The sequence below is a fragment of the Rhineura floridana genome, chromosome 22 (assembly GCF_030035675.1).
Source record: "Rhineura floridana isolate rRhiFlo1 chromosome 22, rRhiFlo1.hap2, whole genome shotgun sequence".
NCBI classification, from domain to species: Eukaryota; Metazoa; Chordata; class Lepidosauria; order Squamata; family Rhineuridae; genus Rhineura; species Rhineura floridana.
Window position 1 is genome coordinate 18,497,866 of NC_084501.1, and position 20,125 is coordinate 18,517,990.

At 51.5% G+C, this 20,125-nt stretch overlaps 1 protein-coding gene across 1 annotated transcript; it reads left to right on the forward strand.

Moving 5' to 3' along the window:
- The first annotated feature begins 1,253 nt into the window (after positions 1–1,253).
- HCN3 (hyperpolarization activated cyclic nucleotide gated potassium channel 3) lies at positions 1,254–19,442 on the forward strand. Its single transcript, XM_061605908.1, has 8 exons — positions 1,254–1,399; positions 9,456–9,885; positions 10,318–10,479; positions 11,231–11,449; positions 12,906–13,052; positions 14,218–14,458; positions 16,355–16,519; positions 18,343–19,442. The coding sequence occupies exons 1-8, from the start codon at positions 1,311–1,313 to the stop codon at positions 19,440–19,442; spliced, it is 2,553 nt and encodes an 850-aa protein (XP_061461892.1). The 5' UTR covers positions 1,254–1,310.
- Positions 19,443–20,125: the final 683 nt, after the last annotated feature.

A 20,125-nucleotide genomic window follows, 5' to 3' on the forward strand; every position in this document is an offset into this window, starting at 1 on the left:
GATCTGAGCAGGGTGGTTCATGACAGATGCTCTTGGAGGTCACTGATTCATCGGGTCGCCATAAGTCCTAATCGACCTGAAGGCACATAACAACATTGACCTTTAGGGTTTCTTATGTGCTGTGCTGTTAACCAGTCTGGGGTCTCTTGAGGAAGGGAGGCATATAAATTTAATAAATGCAAATACAGTAAAACATCATGAAAGCAGCAGGAGGAGGCGCAAGGTGATGTCTTTCCCCAGGAGAACAGGTTCCCCCTTCCGGCGCCAGGAACCCACAGAGGAGATTCCCTTCCCCGCCAGGCTCCAGGGGGTGGGGACGTGGGCCAAGTCACCGCCGCCCCAACCGCTTGCGATCTGCCGGGCTGGCGCTGGGCGGCGCCTTCTCCCCGTTCAGCCCCCACCCCTCCCGGCTCCCCCAGTTTAGGGCCGCCTCTGCGCGCGGTGCGGCAGCGCCCCCTGTGGTCGCGCGCGTGTGTATGTGCGCGCTGCCGCTTCTTCCCTGCCCGCTCCGACGAGGAGCGCTCCGGCTGGCCAGCTCCACCAGTCGGGCTGACGCCTCTCCACCGCTCTTTTGGGCGCGCGCGCGCGCGTGCAACAGGCGAGCCCCCTGCCCGTCCGGCGGAGAGACCATGCGAGGCGGCCCGTCATCTTCACCCCGCCCCAGCTGAGGCTGCTCTTTCCTCCCACCCGGCCGCCATCCGAAGCAGCCTCGCCCTTGATGCGCGCCCCGGGCGCCCCCGGCCTGCATCCGACCTCTCCGCGCCCCAGCCAGCCGACGCCCGGCCGTCCAGGCTGCGCTGTTCTTTCCCCGGGGCGCCGTGCCTGGCCCAGCCGCTGCCGTCTCACGGGGCGGGCGAGGGATGTACCCTCGGCGGGAGGGCGGGTGGGGCGTCCGGGCAAGGGCATTTGAAGGAAAGGCGCCCGCCTAAGGGCGGACCAGGCGCGCCATGGACGCCACCGAGGCCCAGGAAGAAGCGCGCCGTCCGCTCCCGGGCCCCCCTGACCCTCGACCCAAGGCTCCTTCGCCCCTGCTGGACGGCGAGGCCGCGGGCCGGCCCCAGACGAGCGCCAGGTCAGGCTGCCAGCTCCCCGACGGCGGATCGGAGCCCCCCACCAGGAAAGGGTCAACGGCACCCGCGCCGCCGGGCAAAACGGAGATGGCGCCGGCCACCGTGGCAGAGCAGATCGTGGCGGCGGACATCGCCGCCGCCGCCGCCGCCACCGCCAGCCCCGACGACCCCGGCGGCACCTTCGTGCAGCGGCAGCTGGGCGCCATCCTCCAGCCGGGCGTCAACAAGTTCTCCCTCCGCATGTTTGGCAGCCACAAGGCGGTGGAAATCGAGCAGCAGCGGGTCAAGTCCGCCGGCTTTTGGATCATCCACCCGTACAGCGATTTCAGGTAACGGGGGTCAATCCCTTCCTCTCCCCAGGTTGGGGAGCACCCACTTCCCAACCGGGGGGCTCAGAAACACCTGGCTTTCTCCTCGACCCCGGCCCGCACGGGAAAGCACCGCGCGGCGCGTCTGTCGCTCTCCGTGGTGCTGAAGCTCTCCCGCGACCGGGTTTTAAAAGCGGCATCCCCGCTGCCCCCAATCCCCTCCACCTCCCTTTCCTCCTTTTCAATTCCCCCTCCCCGATGATGATTTGCTTTGGACTGTTCCTCGGGGCAGGGACTTCCCCGTCCTCTTAAAATAAAGCCCTCTCTGCACACGGATGGCGTCATCGCCATAATCAACATTAGCCTCATCAACTTCTCTCTCTATGGCTGCTCTTGCAAGGCAAAGGGGGGGGGAGAGAGAGAGAGATCCTTGAAGCAGCAGAGCTAATCACCATTTCGAGGGTCCCTTACTGAGGCTACATTATTATTATTATTATTATTATTATTATTATTATTATTATTATTATTAAGTTACATTCCGTCCTTCATCCCAGAAGGATCCCAGGGTGGTTTATTTATTCATTTATTGGTTCCCTTCATATATGGCCATTCAGTTTACTGTACAACTTCCTGGCCAGATTCTGAATTATCCCCCTTATTTAAAAGGAAGGGGGTAGAGAAGGAAATGAGTCATGCCTTATCAAGCACCGATCAGCACCGGTGTAATCGTGCAGGGTCTCAGGGGTCATAGCCCTTTATGCTTTGGGGAGCAGGGTCCCTATGTCTCCAGCATCCCACAAGCCAAGCAGCATCAAAGGAGAGTGTGTTGGCCGCTGAGAAGAGTCTTCTAACATGCTTCCTTGCCCTTTCCTGCTGATGGGAGGAAATCAGAGCCAAAGGAGGTGAGTCAAACACTGAGAAGACTCATCTCAGTGGCTGACTCGCTCCTCTTTCATGCTGACTGGCTCCTAGGCATTAACAAGGATCTCATTCTCAACCCCACAGCAAAAAAGGGGGGAGGGAGGGGGCATGGTGGCAATTAATGTGTAGCACTTCTGAATTTGCCACTACACCACTGTCCATCAGGCCAGCCCAGGGAAGGCCAGCCCAAGTGTAGCCCCCATTGCTTCATTGGCTGCCCGCAGGGGGGGAAATGAAGGTCTTATCTTCCTCCCTGACCTTCCCACCTGCCTTCCAAGCCTTGTGGATGCTTTCAGGATTGAGTGGTCTCCTGCTGGTCTCTGAGACAGATCCTCTTGAGACAGAGGGATCCTTTGGGGAAGGGCCGACGCTCAGAGGTAAAGCTCCCGCCTTGCATGCCAAAGGCCCTGGGTTTCCGCCCTGAGCATCTCTGTGCACCGGGGAAGGCGGGAAAGTTCCTGCCACTTAGTATTGACAGTGTTGAGCGAACCAGTTCAGTCATCCGGCGTCTTATAAGGCCACTTCCTGTGATCCTAAAGATGGTGGGACGTGGGGGGGAGGGTAGAGAGGGTGCCACAAGGAGGATCTACTCTGCCCTAGAAGTACGTAGCCTAGAGGGGGGAAATCTCAGGTCCCGGGGCCCAAATGGAACCCTCCAGGCCAGAGTCACATCTGTTGCTCTGCCCTTTTATCTCAGCCCCCACCTACTTGATGCCTCTGGCCACGCCCACTTTAGCCTCAGGCCTGGGGGCCAAAAGCAGCCTTCCAGGCCTCTCTGTCTGGCCCCTGGGACTCTCTCCCCAAGCCACACCCACTCACCCTAGGCCACACGTCTCAGTGGCCCTGCTCCAAGCCCTCCTGAAATGCTTTTGCCTGGCATGCGGCCCCTGGAAGGTTGATTGCGAGGAAACATGGCCCTGGGCCTGAAAAAGCTGGCCCATTCCTGGCCTAGGCTGAGGAAGATAATGAACCAGTGACTAGGAGCACAGTGCTCATTTGGGGGGGAGGGATGGGGATCGTTGTGTGACTCACGTCTACATAATTCACCAACATTTGTGGGGGAGCAGCAGGTTCTTTTGTCATTGCCACCGCGTACCGTTTCTTTGTACCTCCTCGGGAGAGACAAGGACTTGAAAGAAGCCAATGTGGTTGGAGCCAGGGGAGGCTGGTGCCCATTGGGACCGGTGGGGCGGAAGGCAGGGTGCCCAACAGCAGAGCTGGAGCCAATGAGAGAGCAGAGCCGACTGATTCTAGTTTTGCCCCTGTCCTCCTCCTCCCTGTTGAATTCTACAAAGGGTGACATCGAAGCTAAGGAGGAAGAAGGTGGGAGGCAGGACCACCCCCTGGAACGGTTGTAAGCAAGAAAGCAGGCAGGCGCAGGAGTGGCTGAGGGCAGACCGAGGTTGGTGAGGCAGAGTGCCCTCCCTTGGATCCTAGAGTGCAACCAGGTTCAAACCCTCATTTACCTATGAAGTTCATTGGGTGACTTTGGGCCAATCCTGCTTTGACCTACCACACTGGGTTGTTGTGAGGGTAAAAGTGTGTGTGTTTGTGTGTAGGAAATCATGTTTGCTGCTCTGAACTCTTTGGGCAGGGTTCTATTTTTTATTGTTTTACAGCAACCTTTAGATGTAGAATCATAGAATCACAGAATCATAGAGTTGGAAGGGGCCTATAAGGTCATCAAGTCCAACCCCCTGCTCAGTGCAGGAATCCAAATTAAAGCACACAAAGGTGAGGCGGGGGGGGAACCTGTAGCATTCTGAAAGCTGCTGTACTCCGACTCCAGCTAGCATCAGCCCACATGGCCAGGGGCCAGGGATGATGGACATTGTTGTCCAACAACATCTGGAGGACCACAAGTCCTGCACCTCTGAGGTACAGGGCAACGTGGAGGGTGCCCAGCAAACAAACAACCCACTTTGATGCCTTTGGGAGGGATAGCTCAGTGGCAGAGCAATTGATTTGCATGCAGAAGACCCCAGGTTCAACCCCCGGCATCTCCGGGTAGGGCTGGGAATGCCCTCTGTCTGAAACCCTGGAGGTAGACTCCCAGTCAGCATAGACAGTACTGAGCTAGGTGGGCCAGTGGTCTGACTCTGTGTAAGGCAGGTTCCTACGTTCCCCTTTAAATCAGCCCTTGATGCAGAGCCATGAGGACTGGGATCTTACTTTACATTTAGCTCTGTGACCGAGGGCCTTCTTTGCTTGTGGAAGGTCCCAGGCTTGATCCCCGGCATCTCCAGTTAAAAGGGTCAGGTAGAAAGCAATGGGAAAGACCCATCTCTGTCTGCGACCCTGGAGAGATGCTGCCAGTCAGAGTAGGTAATACTAGACTAGATAGGCAAATAGACCAACATGGGTAGAAGGCATCTTCCGATAACTCCGGGTGGTTTTGTCCCCAGCAGGACCTTCCTTTCAAACTGGCTTCATTGTCATCAGGGCCTGCGTGCATTCTGCAAACACATCCAAATCCTGCTGCTAGGGAGTTCTGTTGGTGTCCAAGCCTAAGGTATCATACACACACACATGTCTGATAGGTTTGCATACCTTGAGCTGGTTTTGATTCGTTCACTCCCAGGATGATTGTTCTGGACATCCTGGGCTATAGAGCAGGGCTGGGGAAGCTGTGGGCTTCCAGATGTTGCTGGACTACAACTCCCGTTGTAGTCACCATAGCCATTGGCTAGGCCTTCAACTCTGCTCTAATGCCTTTTGCATCCCTGGATGGAGAATAGAGATACGGGTGCCCAAGAGTGCGTAGAAACACATGTACAGTGCAAAGGCATTTTTTGTACAGTATGTTGCTCTGCCCACTTTTTCCTCTGGCCCCCACCCGCCATGGGCATGTGGCCCCTGGGAGGTTGCCCCAAAGGCAATACAGCCCTCAGGATTCCCCACCCCTGCTGTAGACATAGAAATTATTCTTTAATGCTGAATCTGTGGCTCCATGGACATGGTGAACTTGTGGCTCTATGGACTACAGCTCCCATCATCCCGGATCACTGGCAATGCTAGCTGGGTTTGATGGGAGCTGGAGTCCAACATCATCTGGAGGGCCACAGGGTTCCTACCGCCGACCTTCAGGAAAGAGGCTGGGGCCACGGAGAGGTGGGAAGGGAAATCCGTTTTGACTCTGGAAGCATGAGGGCTAGAACGCTGGTGGCTTCCAAATAATAATAATAATAAAAATGTTGCGATTGTCAGGACACCAGATTTTGCACCAGCATGAATGCCCATCTTGTGTTTGCATAACAAATCTGTGGACATGTGAGAACACATGCGCCCACTTCTCTTAGCCTTGCCGGCGCTCTCTGTACTCAAACAGCGGAAGATTTCTGGGTTTGTCGCTCCCCAAGCAACAGTTGTGTTCACATGTCAACAGAGATCAGGAACCGATGCACACACGGTGCTTTCTCACAACCCAGAGACAACCCAGTTTGCCTTTTTTTGCACAGTCTCCTGAACCCTTCATCCAGGGTGTGACTTGCAGCCCCAAGCCAGCTCAGCTCAAATTCAATGAAAATGAAAGCTGGTATCACGCCAATCTGCCTGAAGCCATGGTCTCATTGCTTGAGAGGTAAGGTTAACGCTAGGAACATTCTTTCCCACAACAAACTCTTAAAATGCCCAGTGGTCAGAGGTGATGGGAGTTGGGGTCCAGCGACATCTAGAGGGCCACAGGTTCCCCAACTCTGCTCATCTGGGCCAAGGAAATTCAGAAGAGGAATTCTGGGAGTAAGCGAGTAAATCAAAACTAGCCCAAGGTGTGAAAACCTATCAGATTTCTATATTAGAAATGCTATATTAGGCTTGGAGACTGAGAGTACTTCTTAGGAACAGGATTTGGGTGCATTTGCAGAATGCCCGCAGGCCTTGATGGAACAAGTCTTTCTAGAAGCCTGTTCCCTGAAGTGCTAGTTTTCCATGTGCAGGCAGGCAGGGTTGAGGGTGCTGTTGTTGTTAATGCGGGGATGGGATTGGGGACGCATTTAAATCATATGATTTCCCTTACCTGCGATGGTATACCCTAGGAACAATCCTCTCCCATTTTATTAGCTGTATAGACTAGGGGTTCTCTAGAGGTCCAGGTAAATATTACTCCAAGCAGACCCACTGAAATTAATGGACTTCAGTTAGTCATGGCCATTTATTTCAATGAGTCTTCTCTGAGTCGGACTTAGCTGGAGACAACCCTAGGCCTCAGTCATCCTGCTTTCTGAGGCTTCATACGCACCTTCTCCCACGAATCTCCATTACCCAGCATTTCCCTGCCACCATGAGGGCTAGGAACTTGCTTTTACATCAGAATACTTGATATAGTCAGAAGTTTTGTTTTCTTTCTTAATGTCTTAAACATCATTCTTTCTAATGTGCTGAACACTTACAGACCTGCCAGTGGCCACCTATATCTATGCATTGTCCCAGACCAGCACCTAACTTTGTGTGGATTAAAATGTCCTGTGTGGATTTGTGTGAATTAAAATGTCCTGTGTGGATTTGTGTGAATTAACCTGCCAGGTTGAGATGTAATGGGTAACTGTGCCTCAGAACATAAGAATTTGCATCAAAGAATCCCAGCCTGTCTCCTATTGGTCTGCCCGCTTGGCGTTGACCTATGACGGCGCCTTTTCAGTGGTGACTCCCCATTTGTGGAAAGCCCTCTTCAGTGAGGCGTGTCTGTCTCCATCATAACTGACTTTTTGGTGGGATTTGAAAACATTCCTGTTTACCCAGGCATTTGATGGCAATCCAGGCAATCGCTGGATGGAAGAATGTTTTTATCTGTAACTGTCTTTAGAATGTTTTGACTGCAACTATAGTTAGAATGTTTAAAGCTGTTTTTAGAATGTGCTTTTCTTTATTGCTGTTGTTAAATTGTTTCATTGATGTGTTTGCCCTCCTGGACTCCTTTGGGAGGAAGGGCAGGTTATCAATTCAATAAATGAGAATAGTAAAAATAACAGTTATGTAATCCCAGGATGTCAGTAAGAGACATTTACCTTCCTGGCACCTGGTCAAGCAAGAAACTTGGTACTGCCAAAAGGGAGCTGGGGATTTAGTTGGCGCAGAGGAGGAACAGCCGCGGCAACGATCTCAGTCTGCTGGCCCAAGGAGATGCGGCTAAAATGACAAGCTGCAAAAAAGGTCACCCAGGCGGAAAATTCTCGGGCCTGCGAAAATGAGCAAACCATCAGGAGAAGCCCGACGATGGTTTCTAAGTAGCAATGGCATTCCCTATTTCCCTATTCTCATTCCTTGGGTCACTAGCCTTGCTTCACTAGCCTCACCTCATGGCAGCAAAGTCAAGGTGACCTTCAAGTTTCCTTGGAACGTTTGGGTGAAGACGCCGTTCCCTCTAATTCCAGTGTTCAGGGTGTGAGTGCCAATGGTTTTGTTGCCAAAATGTCACCGGCCATGCCAAAGAGGAAGGCATCAGCAGGGTTAGGGGGGACTTCAAAACTTGGAGAAGTACAAACCCAACCCCATCACACCTTTAAGGGATGGGAATACCTAAGATGGGGATTCTCTGAACAGCCCAGGGAGGACTATGCATACTGAGGGGGCATGGAATACTGACTGACTTGGTGGGGATTGGGGAGGAGGGAAAATGGAATAGAGTGACTGAAATCATGAATACCTTCCCTCTAGATTGCAACATTTAGTTACAGGTCTTACCTGTGTAAAGTCACACCCATACCTTACAGTTAAAGCAATATCCTATCATTTTAAACAGTCATGGCTTCCCTCCTCCAAGGCATTCTGGGAACTGTGGCTTGTTATGGGTACCGAGAGTTGTTAGGAAAGTCCTATTACATCTATGTACATATCTATGGTTCTCAGAGTTCCCTGGGAAGAAGGGATTGCTGTTAAACCATTCTGGTAATTGTTGCTCTTGGGCAGGAATAGAAGGCGGTCTCCTGACAACTCTCAACACCCTCAACAAACTACAGTTCCCGGATTCTTTGGGGGAAGCTATGATTGCTTAAAGTGGTATAGTGTGCTTTAAATGTAAGGTGTAGATGTGGCCTAATATTTAAGAGGAAATCTAACCCATTTTCCCTGATTGTGACCAAACAATTTCCATTGTGACCACACACACACACAAAAATCAATTTCTCTCTTCCTCTCTCAGTCAGCCTAGCCAACCTCACAGGGTTATAAATGTAATAAAGTCTGTCTGTCTGTCTGTCTGTCTCTCTCTCTCTCTCTCTCACACACACACACACAATATTCTGATTATTATTTTTAAATTGGGACGGGAATCGGGAGCTGTGATACATACATGAACCTTCCCAAGCCATTTTATTCTCGCAACAGCCCTGTGAGGTCAGTTAGGCATGTAAGGTACACTCGTATATTTTTTATCACACTCACAGGAACCTGTCTGGGTACTAAGGTCATCCATCGATACCCTTCTTTGGGTGCCCCCACCATCAGAAATGAGGTAGCTGGCAACAAAGGAGAGAGCACTTTTGTTGCGGTGTTTCATTTGTGAAACTTTCTATCTAAGAAGGACTGCCCCATTCCTTGTGATCTGTTAAGTGCCAGGTTAAAACTTTATTTATCCACACTTTTTAAAAAAGATATGTTGATTAATTTTAATTCATCTCTGCATTCTGCTGTTTTATTGTCACTTTAATGGATGTTAGAATCAAAGGCTGATTGTCCTACTCAGTCCATTGATTTCAGTGAGTCTACTCTCAGTATGGCTTAGTTGGCTATCCCCCATAGAATAGAGTCATAGACTCGGAAGGGACCTCAAAGGGCAGCTAGTCCACTCTTCTTCAACTTTAGGTCCCCAAGTGTTGCTGGACTGCTACAACACCCATCATCCCTGACCATTCATTCAGCTTGCTGGGGATGATGGGAATTGTAGTCCAACAACGTTCAGGGGAAGGGCCTTTGCTCAGAGGCAGAGTATCTGCCTTACACGCAGAAGGTTCTGGGTTCAATGCCCAACATCTCCAGGTAGGGGTGGGAAAGAACCAGCTGCTGCACGTCAGTGTAGACAGTTCTGAGCTGAATGGACCAATGGTCTGATTCAACATAAGGCAGCTTCCTAAAGGCATCATTTACCCGAACCCTGAAAGTGAGCCTCGGTAGACCTCCTTCCTCCGTGCTACAATGATGGATGCTTGCTTCTCCTCCTCAGGTTTTACTGGGACTTGATCATGTTGCTGCTCATGGTGGGGAATTTGATCATCCTTCCTGTGGGCATCACTTTTTTCAAGGATGAGAACACCCCGCCCTGGATAGTCTTCAACGTCCTCTCGGATACCTTTTTCCTCGCCGACCTGGTCCTGAACTTCCGCACGGGCATCGTGGTGGAGGACAACACAGAGATCATCCTGGACCCACACACCATCAAGATGAAGTACCTCAAGAGCTGGTTCCTGGTCGACTTTGTCTCTTCTATCCCTGTCGACTACATCTTCCTCATCGTAGACCTGGAGACCCAGGTGGACTCCGAAGTCTACAAAACGGCGCGGGCGCTGCGCATCGTCCGCTTCGCTAAGATACTCAGCCTCCTGCGTCTCCTGCGCCTATCCCGGCTCATCCGTTACATCCACCAGTGGGAGGAGGTGGGTCTGTGCCAGGCCTGCCTACACCATGGGACTTGGGCCAAGGCAGATGCAAAGTAGCGTGGCCTACCAGGAGCTCAGTAACATTTCTGCTTTTCCTGCAATAGGAAGTGCACAAAGCCACTGGCTGGCAGGGCTGCCGTTCACTTAGCGGAGGGATCTGTGGCCCTCCCAGCCGTGGAGACTGCTAGCTCTGATGTCAGTGAATCCACTCCGGATTTTAAGTCCAAACTTTCAAGGGGCTGTCCAAGGTGCTGAAACCCACCACCAAACTAGATCCAGCACTTTGGACAGCTCCTTGAACATCCAGGCTGAAACCCGGAGCGGATTCACTGCCACACGGACATTGGAGCCACCAGTCTCTACTGGTCCCGGGTGCACTTCTGCACACACACACCCCTTACCGCCCCTGCTTGCTCTCCCGTTGTCCAGATCTTCCACATGACGTACGACCTGGCAAGCGCCGTGGTGCGTATCTTCAACCTCATCGGGATGATGCTCCTGCTGTGTCACTGGGATGGCTGTTTGCAGTTCCTCGTCCCCATGTTGCAGGACTTCCCTGAAGACTGCTGGGTCTCCATCAACCACATGGTGGTGAGTTCTCCTCCACCGCATTTGCATGGAAGGGAGCGGCCAGGTTAAGATGGACAAAAGCCCAGCAGGTGGGGAAAGTCCGTAGTGGCACAATGGTAAGAGCACCTGCGTGGCATGCAGAAGGTCCAAGGTTCAAATCCCCACATCTCCAAGTCGGGCTGGGAAAGACTCCATCTCTGAAACCTGGGGAGTTGCTGCCAGTCAGTGTCGACAGCACTGAGCTGGATGGGCCAATGGTCCCATTCAGTATAAGGCAGCTTCCTATGCAATTTTTAAATCAGCCCTCTGCTCAGAACCATGAGGACTGGAATCTTTGTTTCTCTCCCCCTTCTTTTTAATGCAAATTTATGAAAAACAAATGGACCCGGGGGAGGGGGGAGAAAAAAACACCAGAAAAAAACCTGTTGTTACTTTATTTCTAAGGGAAGAGTTGTAGCTGAGTGGCAGAGCACCTGTTTTGCATGCAGAATGTCCTAGGTATGGCTGGGAGTGACTGTGACTGACATTCTGGAGAGCTGCTGCGAATTAGTGTGGACAATACTGAGCTGGGCCTACTTGAAGCAGAACTTGGTTATACCCCAAACTTTTTCCATTTTAAAAGTGTGTGTGTGTGATTACCTGGAAATGATCTCTGTTCACCCTAGGCGAAAATAGCTGTTTCAATGAGCCAATGCATGTAGACCACCCCCACTTCCACATGTACACCAATGACTGGCCTGCACTGAAGCCCCTTCCTTCCTTTGCTCTGTAGAATGACTCGTGGGGGAAGCAGTACTCTCATGCCCTCTTCAAGGCCATGAGTCACATGCTGTGCATCGGGTATGGTCAGCAGGCACCTGAGGGCATGACTGATGTTTGGCTGACAATGCTGAGCATGATTGTGGGTGCCACCTGCTATGCCATGTTCATCGGCCATGCCACTGCACTCATCCAGTCACTGGACTCCTCTCGGCGGCAGTACCAGGAGAAGGTGAGAGAGGGGAAGCTGCAGGGTTGCCCAGTTCCTCTTCTGTTATTATCATCATCATCATCCAGCCCTTCCTCCCAGAAGGAGCCCTGGGAGGCAAACAAGGGACAAAACTCTCAAAACATCCCAAAACATCTTAAAAACAAAGCATATTTAAAAAATCTTTAACATATCTTTTTTTAAAAAACATCTTTTAAAAACATCTTAAAAAATAATTCCAGCACAGACGCAGACTAGGACATCTCTCTTTAAAAGGCTTGTTGAAAGAGGAAGGTCTTCAGTAGGTGCCAAAAAGACATCAAAGACGGCACCTGTCTAACATTTAAGGGGAGGGAATTCCAAAGGGTCGGTGCCACCACACTAAAGTCCCGCTTCTTGCAGAGGAGCTAGTGTCTCCTAATGGTAGAACCCAGCAGGGCCGTCCAATCAAGCTGAATAGTCGGAGATACAGGACAGAGAAAAGGAGGTCCTTCTTTGCAAAGCAAATAATTAATTTATGGGATCTGCTTCTGCAAGATATAGTGATGGACAGGACACCAGCTTATTGAAAGAGGATTAGAGAAATTCATGGAGGATAAAGCTATCAATGGCTAGGGATGTGCTGGAACTCAACCCAATTCAGATTTGGTACCAAATTTTTCATTCATTTGCTTGTTCCCTATCATTGTGGATCAGATTTTTATGTAGCAATATTCAGCAGGCATTTTTGAAAATGGGGTTCTTGTCTTTAAAAATCTGCCTCTAAAATGTTGATATTCACATTTTGATAAGATCTTTTTATCAATATTTCCTTTAATTTATTGAGCTCTCCTTTCAAAATATCGATGTTTCCTTTCAAAATATCGATATCAATATCAATGCTTTTGCGAGGGTGAAAAATGGATCAGTAGTTTAGTCATGATGACTATTTTCTGCGTCCAGTGTCGGAGGCAGCATGTCTCTGAAATACCATCTGCTGAGGAACAAACGTGGGGAGAGTTGCTCTTGCACCTGGTCCTGCTTGTGGGTTTCCCTTTGGGGCATCTGGTTGGCCACTGTGAGAACAGGATGCTGGACTTGATGGGCCACTGGCCTGATCCCTTACGTTCTTATGAGTGAGTGAGGGCTCTTACGTTCATGCCCCGCCTGTGGGCTTCCTGGAGGAATCTGATTGGCCATTGTGGGAATAGAATGCTGGCCTAGATAAGTCTTTGGCCTGATCCAGCAGGGCTCTTCTAAAATTCTTATGAGGGAGGGCTCTTGCCTCCATGCCCTGCCTGTGGGCTTCCTGGAGGAATTTGATTGGATGCTGTAAGAACAGGATGCAAGGACTCAATGGGCCCTTGGCCTGATCCAGCAAGGCTCTACTTGTGCTCTTAAGCCATTGGCTAGTGCTGGGAGGAAGGGCAGGGGGAAAAATCAAATAATAAATAAAATAAAATAAATGTCCTCATGTCTTTCTCCATCTCTCTTTTTCTAGTACAAGCAAGTGGAGCAATACATGTCCTTCCACAAGTTGCCGGGAGACACACGCCAACGGATCCACGAGTACTACGAACACCGTTACCAGGGCAAGATGTTTGACGAGGAAAACATCCTGGGGGAATTAAGCGAGCCCCTCAAAGAGGTATACACGCCTGGGCAGCACCCATCTCTGCATGTCGGGGGAAAGGAGAAGCACTCAAAGCTGGGGAACAGCGACACAAGAAAGGGGCTCCACTGGATCCACGTCTCTTCCCTGCAGAACAACACACATATAAGAGAAGGAAGCCATTCTTCATTGACAAAGCTCATATTAAATACAAATTATTATTATTATTGTTTAGTATATTTGTATACCGCCGCATAGCCGAAGCTGGGCGGTTTACAACAATTAAAAACAAATGAAATAAAGCACGTGAAACCTGTCCTTCCCCAACCTAGTGCCCTCCAGACGTTGTTAGCCTAGAACAGGGATGGAGAACCTCCAGCCCTCGAGATGTTGTTGGACACCAGTTCCCATCATCCCTTGCTGCTGGAGCCGCTGGGAGTTGGCATCTAACAACAACTGGAGGCCAGGGGCTCCCCATTCTTGCTTGCCATCTCTGTAAGTGCATTTCATATGTGCTCCTTGATAGGCTGGGACATATGTCTAGGAGAGGGGTGGAGGAACCAGTGGCCCTCCAGCTGTTGCTGGGCTGCAGCTGCCGTCATCCCTGACTGTTAGCCACTCTGGCTGGAGTTGATGGGGTCCAACAGCAGTTCCCGTCATCCCAGCTGAGGCTGGTCCGTTAGGGCAAATGGGGCATCAGCCTCAGCCTGCCCTAACCTGCCTAACCTCGCTTGCAACTAGTCCAGAGGTTGGCACTGCACGTCAGCTGTCCTCCCATTCCCAGTGTCCTTCCTTGTAGATTTCAGCAAGGAGGAGGAGGAGGATGGGAACAAAACTAGAATTAGTTGGCTCCGCCTGTCATTGGCTCTGTCTATATCTATTGCTGGGCTCCCTACCTTCTGCCCCACTAGTCCCAATGGGGGCCAGGCACCAATGTGGACCCTGACTATTGGTCATGCTGGCTGGGGGTGAAGGGAGGTTGGAGTCCAAGACCACATTAGGGAAGGCTTTACGAAACCAAGATGCCAAGCTGTGGTCCATCCCACTTTGTACACCATCCCAAGGTCCCATGAGAACACAAACAGCCATGAGGCATGCTGTCCCAATCTACCTGTCCTCTGGAGGTGGGGGGGGAGTGCAAAAGGGCTTCCCCAGCTGATTTTTGACCTGCTTTACTCTCCGCTCCATCATCCCATTGCAGGAAATCATCAACTTCAACTGCCGCAACCTGGTGGCCAACATGCCCCTTTTTGCCAACGCCGACCCCAACTTCGTGACGGCCATGTTGACCAAGCTGCGTTTCGAGGTCTTCCAGCCGGGGGATTTTATCATCCGGGAAGGCACCGTGGGCAAGAAGATGTACTTTATCCAGCATGGTGTGGTCAGCATCCTGACTCGTGGCTCTAAAGAAATGAAGCTCTCAGATGGCTCCTACTTTGGGGGTAGGTTTTAGAGCGGGAGTTAAATTTCACACCAGTTTGCGGGGAGGGAGTACCAGCACGATCCAGACCATGGCTTTGTGTTTTTCAGAGACATTTCCGTGACACTTTCAAAAATCATGCTTATAGCTGGTTGAGAAATTTTGATTGCTGAATTTTTAAAAGCAATAGGTATCATTCCTTCTATATACAAAGTTCAAGCTGTGAGTGCCGATCCTTTATATATCCAAAACAACAACAGCTGTGCTGTTTCAATTCGCTTTGATCCTGTTCACCGCCATTCTCAGCAATTGCTTTGAGGCAATGTTGTTGTTAAGATATTATTACTTGCTCCAGCATCCGGTTAATCAGGTTTCATGTGGCCAACGTGATAACATCATGGCACCAAGTAACCAATCAGATTTGGCTATCTGAGAACACTAAAAAGCCAAATGAGAGGGAGGACAATGTTTACTGCCCTCGCTCTGAACGGGAGAACATTTTTGCCACGTTTGACATCCCACCTCAAATATTGATGAAACGGAGGGAGGTTTGCGGGTGCCGGCTATCTTTTCAGTGAGTGATTTTTCTGTAGAAGAGTATGAGAGCAGTTCAGAAATAAGATGGATTCACAGCCTCTCCTTTGCAAACTACCCTCCCAGAGCTACCTACCACAGTCCTTCCCTCTTCCCCCTGTTCACTCTTAGGCTGCGTACACACCATACATGTCAAGCACATTTCCCCCGCCCAAAGAATCATGAGAACTGTAGTTTGTTAAGGGTGCTGGGAATTGTAGCTCTGCAAAGGATAAACTACAGTTCCCAGGATTCTTTAGGGCAGTGGTTCCCAAACTTGTTTCCCCACTGACCGCTTGAAAATTCCTGAGGGTCTCAGTGGACCACTTAATGACATTTCTGCTTATTGTCGCCTGTGCTAGGTGCTATATGATTTTTTAAATTGCATTTTTACTGCATCTTTTCTTTCTTTCCTGTATATATAAAGATATAAGCCCCCACGCCATCATGATGTCACAGCAGCTGCAGACCTAACAGGATGCTGGGCAACAGGCTGGGCCTGGGAACCGGCTGGCCAGGCCTGGGAGCAAGCCAGCCAAGCCTAGGAGCAGGCTGGCTGGCAGGTTTGGAACCCCATGTGGGGAGAAAAGGGGAGCTTCAGCAACCTGCACAGGGGGATGAGAGGAAGGGTGGCACTTTGGCAAGCCATGCAGGGAGGATCAGGGGAGCTTCAGCGACCTGCATGGGGGTGAGGGGAAGGGGGCACTTCGGTGAACTGCACAGGAGTGCGGTTGGCAAGCTAAGCGAGCAGGGGTGGAGCCCCTAGTAGTTTGTACATGATTGTATTACAGTTTGAATCCCATAGAATTCAAATTCTAACACAGTAAAATACAGTATACAAAATAAAAGAAGCAGTAAAAATAAATGAAAATCAATAGGTATATATTATTTTATTTATTTATTGCATTTGTATCTGACCTTTTCTCCAAGGAGCTCAAGGTGGCATACAAAGATCTCCCGGTCTTCATTTAACCCCCACAACAACCCTGTGAGGTAGGTTAGGCTAAGAGGCAGTGACCGGCCCTCAAGGTCACCCAGTGAGTTTTACAGCTGAGAGGGAATTCGAACCCTGGTGCCCAGGTCTGACACTCTTAATCACTACTCCTCCACTGGCTCTCTATTTAATGTGGAGACACCATGACCACCTGAATGCAGCTCATGGACCAACGTTTGGGAACTCCTGCCTCAGAGGAAGCCATGTGCTCTAAATGTTTGTTGAATGATGGTCTGTCCGCAGGCTTAGTGCATGAGTGGGATCCTTCCTAGGTAGGGTAAACCAGGCTTACATGGAAGTGGGTTTCCGAGAGGGTGTTCCTGATGCCGTTCCCTTGATTTGCCCCTGTAGAAATCTGTCTCCTGACGCGCGGCCGGCGCACAGCCAGCGTCCGTGCCGACACCTACTGCCGCCTCTACTCGCTCTCGGTGGACAACTTCAATGAGGTTTTGGAGGAGTATCCCATGATGCGCCGGGCCTTTGAATCCGTAGCCATGGACCGGCTAGATCGCATAGGTGAGAGATGGGGCTGGAGGCCACTTGTGCCTGGGGCAAGACCACGAATCACGCGTAAGGAGGGGGAATCTTATTAGTTCACCTTTGGAGCCCAATATATCAAATTTGCACTTTCTGAAACAAGATGAGAATGGAAACACAGCCATCCTTTGGCGTTTGCCCTTCTCCAGATTTTGCAGTGCAGTTCTCCAACCAAGCCATGCATATATTGGGGGGAAAGATGCATAAAATGAATTTATAACTGGCAGGAAGACATCGTGTTTGGAGAAATTGCTTGCACAGATGTGTACGTGCATCAAGCCTGCCTACAAAAATGGGCTTCTTAGGAGAACTCCACACTAAAATGCTGAGGAATTTTGATGAGGATTTTTGTTTTTTAAATTACACTTCCAGCGTCAGACAGTGCCTTTCAGAAAGGACGTTGTGGGCTCCAGTTACACCCGAGATATCACTTTTTGCTGGATCAGTCTCAATTTTCAGTCTAAGGAAATGTTCCATATAGATTCTAGAGCAATTTTCCATGGTTTCCATAGTATGGAACATTCTAACTCTCTATTCCATTCCTCTCTAAGCTCCTGGACTTTTGTTTTACAAGTGTCCAATAAGCATTCGTAAACAACAGTTACAAAACTAAAAAAAGTTTTGTGAAGTGTTTTAGCCTAGCCAGCTGGAGGCATCCTCAGCTCACCATAGGCAACCAAGCAAACAATGATATGCAGACTTGAAGGAGTCCTGGCAAACATTTGAAAATTCAAAGGAAGTAAACATTGCAGGATTATTGCAGCACTATTTTTATTTGATTTATTTATTATTTGATTTATATCCCACCCGTCTTCCCAGCAGGAGCCCAGGGCGGCACTAGAACCCAGGCCATGGGTGTTCCGTTAGACTGTGATTGCGAAGGGCAGCAGTTGGGAGCCTCTTTCAGCACAAGGGCTGCTTTCCCTCATGGGCAACCTTCCAAGGGCTGCACGCCAGTGTTGGGCAGGGCCAGAGGCAAAAACAGGCAGAGCAACAGATATGACTCTTTCCTTTGCCCAGTACTCTACATTCCAGCCATGCAAAAAGTCAGAGGTTTCTACACACACACACACACACCACACATCTCTCCATCTGGGCAAGCAAGGGACATCATCATAGTTCCAGGGCACATTCCAGCCTGGCAAAAGCACTTTAAGGGGGATATGGAGCAGGGCTAGTGAGAGCCATGGTTGAGGAGAAGGGGCGTGGCCTGGGAAGAATCCTGAGGGGCAGATAGAGAGGCCTGGGAGGGCAGCATTCGACCTGGGTTCTCCAGCCTTGGCTTAGGGGGATCCCAGCAGTCAGAGAGATTGCTAAAGTAGCTGAAAAAAGCCACCCCATTTCTCTGTCTTTCTGCCACCCCTTCAGTCTCCCTCTCCCTCTCTCTGACACCCCTTCTCACTCTCTTTTTCTGACACTCCTCTTTCTTTCTGACACCCCCTTCTCACTCTCTTTCTGACATCCCCTCTCTCTTTCTGATGCCTGTTTTCTCTCATGCCTTCTCTCTCTCTTTTTAACACCCCCTTCTCACTCTCTTTCTGACACCCCCTTTTCTCTCTCTCTCTCTTTCTGACACTCTGTTCCCTCCCTTGTTTTCCCCCTCTTTGCCAGTGGCATGAGATCCAGACTTGGGCTGCAAGTTGCACCCCCTCCCCGATGTAGCTGGAGGAAAGCGCTGATGTGGTAGAAGGCAGATGCCAATGTTCTCCATTTCCTTATGATCCAGCGGGGCTCTTAGGAGTGGCTATGTCCTTTATTTTATTATTCTCTTGGGTCTCCCCCCTCCTTCCAACGTCCCCCAGGGAAGAAAAACTCGATCCTGCTGCGCAAGCGGGCAGAACACAGCTCCAGCTCCATGAACAACGAGATCATCCAGCAAATCGTCAGACACGACCAGGACACGGCGCAGAGCATCCAGGACCTCCAGCCGGTGGCGGCTGGGCGGGAGCTGAGTGGCAAGCCAGTGATCTGGGAGCCGCTGGTGCACGCCCCGCTGCAGACCGCTGCCGCCACCACCAACGTGGCCATCGCATTGACGCACCAGCAGAGCTTCGCCGCTCACATCTTCCTGCCCCCTTCATCCGTCTCCAGCCCTCTCTCCCCCGACTCTGCCCTCCTCCCTCGCCACCCCCGGCACTCCCAACCCAGCCTGGGGGGCTCCCGCCCTTCCTCAGTCAGCTCTCCCGCTTCGGGGACACAGTCCCACTTACAGACACCGGCTGCTGGGTCCCCGTCCTCCCCCATGGTCCAGTGCCCATTGCCCTTGGAGAGCGCTGGGCCCCGCAGCGGCCCTCTAGGGCAGCCCGTCCCTCGGCCAGTGCAGACAGGAGAACCCGTCCCAGGAACAAGCCAGCCTCAGCTCTCCAAGTCCCGTGGCGCGTCTGTCTCCACCTCACTTCTGCAACAGCCAGCGAGCTCCTCATCACTCCCACCTGGACGAACTCTCCACTACAGCCTCTCCCGGGCCACCGGGTCCCACATTTCCCTCTTTCTGCAGCCCCAGCAGCTGGTGAAACACCGGAGCACACAAGGCCTCTCGGCAGGCCGCCTCACCCAGAACGTCCGGCCGCTTTCAGCCTCCCAACCCTCCTTGCCCAACCGGCTTGCCCAACAAGTGGACATGGGTCCCCCCCAACAAGCCAGGAAGTCAGCCAGGAATCTGACGCACCGGTCATCTCCTTCGGTCCCTGGGCTCCTAGCCAAACCAGGCCCCAGCACAGCTGGACAGCTTGCTTCGCCACAGCAGGCACCTTTGGGTTCCAGCCAGTCCATGAGCGCGGGAAGCACCCCACAGTCCCCTGCCTCCACGCCTCGGCATGTGGCTGCCCCATCCCGCAAGGGTTCCGTGGCATTTAGTCCCGATGTGGATACTGGGAAGCCTAAGTTCACATCCAACATGTGAGGTCAGGAGAGCCTAGGGCTGTGCCTCCCTATGTGGGAAAGCCAGCCTGTAGGAGAAGCAGGCCTTGCAGGGGGCTCAACCAGAGATAAGGAAATGGGCATGTGGGGCATTTGCCCCAATGGGGCAGGCTATGCCTCTCAGAATAAAGCCCAGTGGGGCTCTAAGCTGTGACTGAGCGGGGAGAGGGAGAGAGCCATTCCCTCAGGGTGAGCTGAACTCCCCTGTTGCCCTATCATGCCCCTGCAGAATGGCACCTGCTGAAGGCTGCACTGGGCCCCTCCTTGCAGCCATGAGTGGTGGGAAGTTGGGCCGCAAGGCCCTCAGACAGCCTTCGGTTGGGGAGACTGTCTGTCTGCAGGGACACTTGCCTCATCTGACTCCTCACCCTTTATGGATGTAGTGCCTCCACATAGTCCTTTCTAGGCCCACCCTTGATGGCAGGTTGTGGGCTTTGCCCCACAAACGCATCGGAGCCCCCACAGGGCCAGCCTTAGGGGCCTTCTGCTTGGGGGGAGACAGCAAAACAGGCAGAAGGGGTTAAATTTTGAGGAGGGAACCTCAAAAGAGAGGCTGTCTGGACTCCCCATCCCTCCACACGGCCTGCGTTTTCCAACGTGGAGGAAGAGACCTGTGAACATAGGCCGAACGACAGGCCCCAAAGACCCTGGGACAAAGGAGTATGT

Coding starts and splice junctions, on each gene's coding strand:
- HCN3 (XM_061605908.1), top strand. CDS start 1,311: ATGTTTGGCAGCCACAAGGCGGTGGAAATCGAGCAGCAGCGGGTCAAG. Junction 1,400..9,455: donor CACCCGTACAGCGATTTCAG/GTAACGGGGGTC, acceptor TCTCCTCCTCAG/GTTTTACTGGGACTTGATCA. Junction 13,053..14,217: donor TAAGCGAGCCCCTCAAAGAG/GTATACACGCCT, acceptor ATCCCATTGCAG/GAAATCATCAACTTCAACTG.